This window comes from Neodiprion virginianus, chromosome 7 (genome assembly GCF_021901495.1).
Source record: "Neodiprion virginianus isolate iyNeoVirg1 chromosome 7, iyNeoVirg1.1, whole genome shotgun sequence".
Classification (NCBI taxonomy): domain Eukaryota; kingdom Metazoa; phylum Arthropoda; class Insecta; order Hymenoptera; family Diprionidae; genus Neodiprion; species Neodiprion virginianus.
This window is the reverse complement of record NC_060883.1, coordinates 8,603,696-8,615,851: the sequence shown is the minus strand read 5'-3', so window position 1 is coordinate 8,615,851 and position 12,156 is coordinate 8,603,696. Positions and strand designations below refer to the sequence as shown.

The 12,156-nt window shown below is 38.4% G+C and overlaps 1 protein-coding gene across 1 annotated transcript in view; it reads left to right on the top strand.

Annotated features, from left to right (window-relative positions):
• LOC124308425 (dynein axonemal heavy chain 2) overlaps nt 1–12,156 on the top strand; it is a 618,723-nt gene that overhangs the window by 373,256 nt on the left and 233,311 nt on the right. The window contains exons 20-22 of the mRNA XM_046771133.1: nt 8,571–8,774; nt 8,865–9,070; nt 9,189–9,362. Coding sequence (XP_046627089.1) covers nt 8,571–8,774; nt 8,865–9,070; nt 9,189–9,362 — 584 coding nt within the window. The remainder of the gene's footprint in view (nt 1–8,570; nt 8,775–8,864; nt 9,071–9,188; nt 9,363–12,156) is intronic.

Below are 12,156 nucleotides of genomic sequence, written 5' to 3'. Positions count from 1 at the left end.
TTGTAAAATGCGACTGCTATCAGACACGAGTATGCAAGCGGTTAATAGAGTCAGTGCACTTCTGATGGTATAATCAGAATGTGTACCAAATGAGTAATTTATTCAAAACAAGTAGGAAGTCAACGTCCACAAGTTAAATGTGCAGTGGTTTTAGGATGATATTTAATGCGAAATGAGTTTAAAAACTTTTTACTGGGAAATGGTATAAAAACTGTTTGACCGTGTCGCTGCTCCGATGTATCACACTATGTATCATCGAGATAATGACGTGAATCGAAAAGAGGAAATTCTTATGGAAATTGAATGATGCCAGGGTGTAAGATCAGCGATTATGAGCCTGATAACGGACGAACCGAAGGAAATCGGATTGCACGTACATTAACAGTTGAGACGGCAACGGAACCTATGACGAAAGTATACTTATCAATTGCCGGCTACGAAGCTGCTGCTTTATTTTTGTCTTTTGAATGTGTAGAGAATGGCGACGTCAGTATGGAGGAGGGTATTCATGCGTCATTCGAATTATGTAAGCGCATATGAAGCTCCGAGCCGGCCTAATCAAACGAATAATTGTGGTCTGTGTCGAGGCAGTTTAGACCTATTTATGCCAACTAGGATATGTACTTATTGTATTATTGATAAAATAAAGGGACTCAAATGATATTTTGATGATGGGTCTTCTATTTATTTATGCGTTTATTTGAAAAATCAATGTTGTAGAGATAAAAGCTTCAAACATGATACACTGGTATCGAATTATAAACTATCACTATGTGTTTGCTACTACTGATTGATAATTAAATGCAGCGTACTAGTTATTTTTAGGTTTAGGTGATGCATTTGTTTCTGTCAACAACAGATAGTGCGTTAGGTTTGGTTTTGAAGAATAAATTTTCGTAAATGATCGATGCCTGCTTCGTTTATGGTTCGAATAAAATTCGTAGAGTCGAGAGAGGTCGAGATTGAGATTACTGATGCCGTTCCAGATGCAATTGCAGTTTTGGTTGCGGTTGCGGTTGCGATGGTGACATTAGCGCAGGATCCATCGACTCCTTGCGAATCTAAATTGAAATTCAGAAATTGTAATAATTTGATACATACGAAACTTTGAATTCTTTTTATCAGCGGTAAGCCCGTTGGTAAAATTACTCTGTGACTGATCTGATGTCAGTTCAATGCTGTAAATAAGAAATATTGAATAATACTTCAATGATTGTACTTATGGTAAAGAATGTAGTAACTCACCAGATGTATCGAACGCTCGTCTAGCAAGAGTTGGAGATTCAGACGATACTTCAAGAGGTGGGTCGGCGGCGGTTGTGATGGTGGTGATTGTTCGAGTAAATCGAAGTGTCGCCGATGCAGATGAAATTGCTGTGTTGAATAAATAAGGTGGAATGATGTTTGAACAAAGAAAGTAAAATGATTATCAGTTCGGTGATTGGTATTTTGCTTTAAGGTTGGGCTGTTAAAAAGTTGTTGTAGCAATTAACTTACTGTGAACGAAAAAAGGATGTGTCACACACGTATGAATAGCGATAGAAAATATGATAATTGTCTTACCTTCAATACTGTCGTGTGTGTAAACAACTTGATGAAATTTAGGGTGCCACTTCTTGGCGATTTGATGTTCAGTCATAGTGGCATTGGATATAGGATGATTTATTGGACCCGGATATTATATGTCTTCAATTAGTGGGTGCAATTGGTGAGATGGGAGATAACGAATTTGTGGATGAGCAAACTAATAAAATAGTAGTACAATAAAACCGATATTGGTTGCGATTTCGTGTGGGGATGGTGAATGCAGAAATAGCAAACTGCATAAAATCTACTGGGTATACATTTCGATGACATTATACTCCGACGGCCTATATTAAAAGGGTCATAGATAGCACAAGTTTGTAAAAGGCAACGGTCTGGTATCAAAGGAGTCATAGATCTCGCAAGTATGTCAGAGTGGGCGGATAAGAGGGCGACCTTGTGTGTAGCGAAAAAATTGTCATGCTATAGGGGCGAGGAGTTCCGACATGCGCAACGGTGAGGGAAATTAGGGTTGATGGCACGCGGGGATCTGTTTGACTGGAATCGATACCATAATTACTCTACGTGCCATCGTGGAGCGACTTACCGTAGTGGGCAGTCTTGTTAACGACCGTTCGGCTCACACGTACGCACCAACACAAAGTGATGAAGTAAAAACGTCGTCATATGGCTACTGATGTGGAACCGTATAGGTAGGTCCTCAACGCTGAGGATTGCGATGTAACAGTGCTGCATACCTTGCAATCTATCATCGTGAACAAGATTTTGTAATAGATTGTTATTACTGAGCCCTCTGCAGTTATTTTATACGGTTTCGGCGAAGCTATTTGACCATCGATGTATTTTCGTTCTCCTGCAGTCCAATATTTTCATGAAAAAACTGCATTTTAATTGATCGACAGAATCAAGGTGACGACGGCTTTGGATTTTCCCATATGACTGCGCTGGTGAGTTCACCAAATGTTTGTTGTATTCGTTTTGACCCGAACTTCCGTCACAACCCCACTTACATATGAACTCTGTTGTGAAACCGAGTATTCAGTGATTCCAAGAAATCTCTCCGAGAGAGCAAGAGACGTTCGCAGGTGTGATTCGGCAAGTCTTGTAATTTAATGTCTGCACTCATTTCTGTAACAGTAATGTTGGATAGAGGCGGACAATGGAGCTTCTTAGCTACTTGGATGGAGTCGTAGCTTGGGTATAATTTGTAATTATTTCTTATCATAGTTTTTCTAATGACGTTGGACTGTTTGCTTGTCAGTTCTCCTTCGATTATATCTGATAGTGCTTCAGCGCAGAAATCTTTCTCTCTGATGCAGTAGATGTTGTCGCAAACGTTGCTCTGTAACGTGTAGATCTTGTCAGTGAATTCATTTGTATTGCATGTAATAATTCTACTGTTGGAAAATTTTTGCGAAGCTTTTCCACTTTTTGCCGTTGTTCGTACCCTAGGATAAGTGTCCCAGGGGCGTATTATTTTCTTATCGTGAATAGAAAATCACATTTAAATAAACAAATAATTTATTCGGAAAGGCAATCTACACGTATCGGTTACAGTTAAAGTGCCTAATATTATTTGACTGGACTCTAACTGATTATTCTACAGCAGACTGAAGTACGTCTGAGGGAATTAATAAAATGTACAACAGACTGAAGTACATCTGAGGGAACTACGATAGAGAACCGGAGGAGTGTAGTGCCTCCGTGATGGTTCTCGTGTAACTGATTTTGTTTAAACATGAAAATTATGCCTTAGGCGGTAAAGACTGAAACCGTAAGGGTGGGACGCAATGCCAGGTACCTCCATGCGTGGTCCGGTATAGGTTGGAAAAACCCTTGGAAAAACCCAGAGACGCCTACGTCACATTCGCGAGACCCTAGGCGTAGGACCCTTAGCGGGCAGCTCATGGCAACGTCTATGGCGACCACCTGGACTCGGTAAACGGGGAAAGTCCGTGGTCCCAAATTCATTGACTGTATTCTTGTCTCTGCTACCTTTCCAGGCATGATTATTTCTTGGACAATTGATGTGCGTTCGTTACAGCACGTGAAAACCCGTTGGTCAAACCTGGCCTGGGATTGCCTTCCCTCATAGTTTGGAAAATTGCAAAAAGTCAGGAAATTATTTGACCTACAATAAAACTATAAAATAGAACATTCGGGCATGCAGGACCGAACAGTCGTTTTCAGTGATTGCTTGATGAAGCAAAGTCCAACGATGGCTGACCATGTGTGGTTCGAAATTCATTTAAGCGTTTTGCTCGATCTATTAAGTGAAGGTAGAATGAGACATTGAACTAATCCTGATTTTTGTAGAGAGAAAAAAATTCATTGGCTTTCAATTTCTTCCACTTTATATACATTTTGAAAAACAATTTCGATAACTGCGGTTTAGCATGTGATCGTATCTGCACAGGAATGTTAGCTTTTTTTGATAATTCGTGCTCCTTGTTGTGCTCTCAAGTGAATGCCGGTGCTATACACGTGTTGATAGACTAATAGGATAATGAAATAATACAGACACGGTCAGAAAAATATGACCTTTTTCTTTTATTATAACGTTGATGAGAGATCGATCGAACGCCACGACTGCGTGCTGAATACTGATACAACAAGACGCTCAACAGCGCCATCAGGCAAAATACGGCCGTGACGAAACTTATTATTACCGCGTATTAGTAAAGTGAGCGCTAACTTCAAATTCTCGTCAGTAGATATATCGTACGAAATAAGAAAATTAACATAACATGAAATTACATAAGATATTCACGGACACTCCTCATTCAGTATTTGGTGGTTGAAGTCCGCGGTCGTGCAGTTTCACAGTGTGAAAAATACCTTTCTCCGTTGCCCGAAAATAAGCTGATCCTGAAATCCTGTTAAAATACGGATACATATAATTACATCGATATTTACGGTGTTAAAGTTATATCCATTACAACCTGGTTGTCACGGCTTTGCCGACATCTAAATTCAATGTTCTAACCTATAACCGAACTTAATGTAATCCCCGGTTGAAAATATCAATCCTTGCACAACTGTGAATAGTCCAGTCAATCTGTAAATCAATCTACATTGAATTTGGAAATTTAGTTAATAGTGGTATTCGATAAGGGGTTATATTCTGAGCATAATGCCAGATTTGCGAGAACAGCGAAGGATCAGGGGCGCCACTACCGCGAGAAACGCGTTTGATCTGATATTTCGAGTACGATGCATCTTAGACAAAACACTATGGGAACTTTTTTTCTTTTAAATTAAATTTCCTAACTTTCTTATTTGAAACTTTCTTTTCTTGCAACAATATTTTCCGAGTTATTTCGTCCGAAAAGTATAAACTTTCCTATTTTTTTCCTTTTTTCGCCTTTATCTCCATAACCATTCACTTTTACAGAAGTTCACCCAGTATGAAACTTATAGATCTTCCAATTATCATACATCTTTTGTCTGAAATTTTTTCTCTCAATAACAATAGTTTTGAAGTTATTGCTCAGTATATCGATTGAACTCCGTTCTATCAACGTAATAATATGACATCAGTGTGTATTCTGCAGTGCTGAAGAAAAAAAATTAAAGTATTTAATGATCATTTATTAGTTAATTTACCTGTGTAAAACGGTAAATGAAATAAGTAACTCGATCTCAGACTGCCATTTTTTCGTAACAATTGTTTAAATATTATATTTTGCTGATTTTGGTATTTTTTATTGCATTCAACTTAATGATAATGTAATTAAGGTTCAGAAAAGGAAGAAAATAAATAATTAAAAGTTTCTTATTCATTGATTCGAATATATTATTTAATTGATATCTGAGTAGAAAGGAGCTGTGTTTAGAACGGGTAAGAAGTATTGTTAGTGTGCTGTCTAATTTGAGTTCCTTTATTTTGATACCCTCTTTGGGAAATGCAGAATTTTCAGCCGTAATGATAAAGTACAATGCAGGCATCCTGGTCAGTCGTCCCAGTCCTAATGCTTTGTTGACGCGAGCGATAAAGCCGTTGCCATGCCAAAACAAATTCTGACGTCCCTTTGCCGTCACTGCCGATTACGTAATCAGGCTCCAACACCGTCACCGTATATCTATTACTGCTTTGAATATATTCCCTGATCTTGCAAATGCAGAATGTAATCCGTAGCTGCACCGCAGACTTAGTTTATTAAAACCGTCTCTGCTCCCTGAATAACTCTAAGCTTTGCACACCCTGAAGTCTATCCGTTACTGCGTTCACAGGGTTAGGCGGTAAAGCCATCTCTGTTTCCTGTGCTGATTCCTGATTCGTATTGAATTCATTCTAAGCTTTTATTTATTTGGTTAGTTAGCACGAAAGCGAATGTTGAACTTGACATTCTTACAAATTCTGACAAAAGTAGTGGCAGTCATGCCAATACACATGTGGTTAAAAACTTGAAAATTCAATATAAGTGATTATAATCTAAGCGAATCAAAAGTCATTGCGTAATTTATCGGTTACGTTCCTATTTTTATAAAGAGTGAAATTGTGATTTTCTAAAGATTCTAATTTGAGCTGTAACTTCTCCCAAGGTGAATATGCCGCTGTTACAAAATTTCCTAGGTTAGCAAATACTCTAGTCAAAAGACGCTTGTCCTTATGAAATTGGCAAATCTACGAAGTGACCCTAAGTTAGGCCATAGCCTCAAAATGAGACCTATACTTGACGCAACAAGAGATAGCGAGGCACTTTGCTCTGCGACTGTTTTAACAAATCTATGTAAGGTGAGACGACGAGGCGCTATATCATGCAAGCGCTGGTTTGCCGATCTATGGCACCTGTATTTATACACAGAATCCGCCACTGTGGCGACGCTCGAGCGATCAAAGGATTGTCGGTCTGTCTGCGCGTATGTACTGGTTACTGTATGCGTCAGCTATTGTGATGAACGCTGCTTGACCTCAGCTTGGACGGTCAAACACGTCACAGTTCATAGAATCTTCCGTTGCATCCCCGGTTCGGAGCACACAAAATACATTGTGCCATGCGCCGTCTGTGCATAAATACGTAGCGCCAGCCAATCAAGCTTATTTGCAAAGTTTCAAGACACCCATGTTTTCTTAATTTTCAAATATTGATAACGGAATTTTTGATGTTAACACCGATTTCAGTTGGCGATTTAAATTTATCGATCGGAACCCCAAATAAATCTCGCTTCTGAATCTGGCACTGTAAGATGAAGAACATGGATAACCAAAGGCACGGAGCACAAGACCTGATAATAGAAAGTTTCACAACATAAAGTGAAGGAGTGATTTTCCACCTTGTGAAATCTTACTTCGAAGTGACTAACATGTGACTATACATAGGTATAGAAATCAGCACGTGCGACGATGGGCTGTTGCATTGGTATTACTATAATCTTGCAGAAAAACTCGACATGAGACTCTGAAAATGTTAAAATCTTAAACATTACTGAAGCAATATTATCGAACTAGTTTTGATGCATCATAAAGTTATACGAAGAGTTATGTGGATCTATTCTGTGATGATGGAGCATGTAATTGGAAATCATGAACGATTCACAAGTTATTTCAAATATTGCAACAAAGCTTGAATCCCACTAATCTCCCAGTGATTACTAAACGTTCAAAATAATTCAACATCTCACCGGTTTGCAAGTGATTTTCAGTCTAAAATTACAGCTTAAATTTTAGTGATTTTTAGAGATTTTCAATCAATTTCTCCAGTGAACGGCCTGATGATGACGATGTTCGATTCTGCGACTGGTCACTTATATTCGAAAAAAGTAGCTATCCATGCATACATCACATCGATTCTGCTTCAGTCAAAGTTCTGCTTCTACTCTAATACGTGTGTCACCATAGTCATCGTTCGCATAATTCATATGAGAACTAATGATAATATTATTTATACCCTGATACTCACTAATCTTCCGTCTCATAGCCGTCACATTGCATATTGATTCATGACTGATGATTGCAAATGTATTCCACGAAGCATGCTGTTTTGCGTGAGACATTTTTTCTTACGTCAAGCTAAAAATCACCAGACGGTCAGACTTATTAATAAAACAGTTTATTGACGATTATCTGACAAAAAACTCGTCTTTCCTGTAAACTGTACTTTAGCAACTTTTCACTCGTACGTTTTAGAACACGTCCAATTAATTATTGTCCCGATTATTCCAACAAGTTCACTCTCATAAACCCAAAAGTGAAGGCATTATTGTTCGAAAAAGCGAAACAATACTCTATATAATTTTGACGCCGTAATCTTCTTGGGGAAAAAAAAAATTGACGCAAATGATGTTCACCGATTTATTTCCTACATTGGCAAATTATTCAGCACTAGCTCTGATATTCTTTTCATCCCTTTATGTTCATCGTGAGACGCGCAATTAACGGATTGTGTTTACGAAATTGACCGAGCGGGAATAATGGGCGCGCGCTTTAGAGCTGCTCCGTAAGCTTCTCCAAGCTATTTTTAGCCTAATATGTCATGTATACAGTTCAAGCGTATCCCATTTATGGTCTGTTATGGTGGTCCGAAGAAAAAAACAAAATTCTTGAGCAAACTGACGACTTGGACGATGTTGGAATATTTTGGCTCTTCCTATCCCAACTGCATTGATTTAGAGCTGAAATGAAATTTCATGAAACATATGTTCTGAATCAAATTGTCAAATGTTGTCGTGAATCGTAAAAGGCGACAAACATATAATAATTTTATCGCTGTACGGATCAAACGCTTATCCTTGCGGAAAAGAGACTGCGGCCTGAGCATTAATTTTTTTTTTTATTCTTAATATACTTGGCGCGAGACACCTTTGTATCTCTTCACACTACGTGGTGCTGTCTTATGACATTTACCACAAAATTCATCCTCTCAACATTCACACCAGCTAATTTCTGTACCAAATATTAACAAATTATAACACATTTCTTGCCGCTATAGAGCGGCACTTACTTCTTAGAGTTGTATGAAACGAAAATCTTCTAAAAATGAGTGATATACGTGCTTCTTCTAATATGCTGTATTGTTTTCAAGATCCTTACACTTGTGAACAATGATCGAATCACGATGCCCGAACAAGTATCACTCTTGTTTGAAGTCCAAGATTTAGCTGTAGCATCGCCAGCAACAGTGTCAAGAGCTGGGATGGTTTATAATGATTATAAAGATCTTGGATGGCGTCCATATGTGACCTCATGGATGCAACAATACGAGGACAAGCCAGAGTATCAAGAAGAGGTAGGCAAGCTGCATATTAGTTGATATGAACGTGCCTATCCTAATCATGAATCATACATACCGCATGAAATTGATGATGAACGATTTTAGTTAAAGCAGTTGATGAATCGTTTCGTGGACACGACGTTAAATTTCAAGCGTTCGAAATGCGAAGAAACTGTGCCTGTATCAGAATTGAATTTGGTTCAATCGCTCTGTAAGCTTTTAGAAGTATTGGCCACGCCGAAAAATGGTGTGGAAATGGGTGAAGACCCAGATGCTTACAGTACTGTGTGCAAAATGTGGTTCTTATTTTGGTGGGTATAACTCAGCATACAGATCGCTCGCACATCGTGAATATTTGCTTTCAAAATTCGTCGATAAGTTGGAAAATGACAGTACTTCAATTCTATCCATGTTTATATTCACTTGCAGTATGATATGGTCACTTTGCGCCACAGTAAACGAGGACGGCCGACAAAAAATGGACAATTTTGTAAGAGAAATGGAAGGAAGTTTTCCAGTAAGAGATACAGTATATGAATATTACGTGGATGTTCGACAACGGGGTTTCGTTTGTTGGGAAGACCGGCTTTCTCCAACATGGAAGTATCTGACAGGGTAATAATTATTTGAATTACGATATTTACAGTATTTAATGAAGTGGTGTGTCTGACGCTTGGTAAGTAGACCAAACGAATTTTTTGCAATGTACAGGATTATATGAGATCTCCAAAAATTAATTCAACAGATGAAAGCGCATTTCATCGTATCATTGTGGTTACTGCCTGTCATTGACGTATTGCTCCAATAGTACCGGTAATGAAATGCAAAAGATTCCACTTAGGATCAAAATGTAAATTTGACCGTAATTTGATTGACTGAATATAAGAGTGCCCAAATAAGTAACAATCATCATGATATTTAGAGAAACTTTGGTAAAACTGGGTGAAACTTTGGCTGCTAAGCCACTTTTCTTGTAAAGTTTTTCCGAGTAAAATGTGCGAATCTGCTGATTTTGATTGAAATTTTAGCTCGCTGGTTCTAGTTTAAAATGCGAAAAGATTTCTCGAATAGTCATCGGTATTTTTCGAGATAGGCCGCAACATGAGGCGTTGGGTATGGTAATATGAGTATAAAAAAAAAATGTGTAATTTAGTAAGTTTGCTTGATTCCATTTATTTGAATTGAGTTCAAAATTCATCTTAGAATGTAAGTCATAATATTGATGAATCATGTGTCGCTCGTCAGTATCCATCGCTGTTTTGATTGATCTACAATTCCATTCCTCGGTGCCAGTTTGTATCCAATCGGCTTCTGCGTGTCTGTTCTGAGGTCAACCCTCTTCTTACTCCGCTTCTTCCCCCAGAATCATTCAATTTGTAATGAACTCACTCCGGAACATAAAGGCAAAAAAAATCTAATTATTTTATTGTGGAATGATTATTAAGGCTAGACAAATATTTCAATAATATATTGAGTAAATAAACCCCACTTGAGTCTATTATACAATAACGTACCTGAATTTAACTTTCGAGCTGACTGCTTGCAAATTAGTCCTGTGAAGAAACCGTTAGAATTTTCCGGCACCATACGCTGTCCCTTCTGCTTCTGTTTCAGCCTTCTCCGCAGCGGTTTTTTTTAAAGTTTCACTGTTCGACTGGCTTTCTTGCACTCTGTCGTTGCTTTCCTTTCTGCCTTTCGCTTTCGTCTGACATCTCGTTGCTTGCTCATCTTTTTGGCCTTAATTGCCACCTTCTCAGACCTTACTGACATCTTTGCCTTTTGAGCATGGAACGCTCCCATACTGAACTCAGCAATTGCGATTACTACTGTAGTTTTTACTGCATTCTGATATATGATCATCTTGCCACACTGCAAAATCAGGCGAAGTAGCATCTATTTGGGCTGCGACAACGACATACACCTGGAAGTATTTTGAGAGTACCTTGTAATCGATGGCCAGTCCAGTAGGGATGTCGATGACTATACCTACTCCGTCTAACGATGTGAGGCCTCGTTTGTGCTACGTACCGTCGTAAGATCTAAGACGTGAAGTACTAGGAGGTTGCCTACTCACGGCGCAGTTAGCACTTGCAGACGTTCACGCGATGCAAGTTTACTCCGTTATTTATAAAGATATCGAAGTTGTTTTGAAAGCATATTGAAGGTGAAAGAGTAATCTGTGCCGTGTATTTTTTCGAATTTTGAAATTCTTCTTCAGAGTCGATTAAAACGGTGGCGAAAATGGGTATACTTTCCGTATTAATACAACGGTGGTTAATTTTTTTTTTCGAAATTTCACGAAATACACGGCCCATATCCGTCCTTCGCCTTCAATTTGAGCCCAAAATCAAATAAATCGTACATCAGACCAGCGAGAAAACTTGCGTGAGCGAAAGCACAAAACGGCGATATTTAGCCGCGAAATGTGGTCGCTCGCTAGCGCCACCTTAGGCCGAAGCCGCCCGTAATACGAACTAACGGTAGCAGTACCGTTCTAAAGTCAATACGTGATTTCGCGCGCGGCCAGTGTCAGTTTTCTTTCATTGCTCACTGATATTGTCACAAAGTTTAGTTTAGGTTTTTATTCATTCATCCAGCATGGGTAAAACTAAGCCAGTACTTAGAAAGGCAAAGAAAAAGGGCAAAGGTAATAAGAATTTAGCTGTTTATCGACGGGAGGGATCGAGGTAACTAAAATTGCATGCGGTTCACATGTATCAATTGTTTTGAACGCAGGTCTAGTTACTAACATGCATGCCTTCAAATATGCACACATATTTCCTCCAATATTTATCTCCATATATCATGATTCCTCGTCTGTTTTTCAATCTATTTATACAGTCATCCCGTGTAATCGGTCGTCTAAATACTACTCTCCATGTATGTAAATACCGTGGACTCTTTGCCTGACAATGTCGTATCACCGTGTTTTTTTCGTAATAATAATTGAGAATCTGTTTGTCATGATCAACACGCGATGCACTAACGATTTTTGAATGTCATCTTTTTCAAATCATTGTATCACAAAATCGCTACAAGCTGTAGCGATAAGCTATAAATTCAATTTTTAGAAAACTCGTTTCACAGAAGCGTTCATCACCACGCTCAATCAAAATTTTTAGTATTTTTAAATGCGAAATAAAAAAGTCATTCTTCTAGTTTTCAGAAAAATCATCACGATCGAATGACGTTTAAATACGTTCTAACCATTCAGCTCTATTTATCCTGATGATATTTCTCAAACAGTTTCAATTTCTTGACAAATGGTGAGGCAATAGATGATCCCGCGATTACCCAAAAACTGTTTCATTACAGATTTATCGCTTTTTGGACTTTGGTTCAAGTTTTCATGTTTTATTAGTTTTTCGGAAATTCGGAAAAATAAGAATGAGAAAAT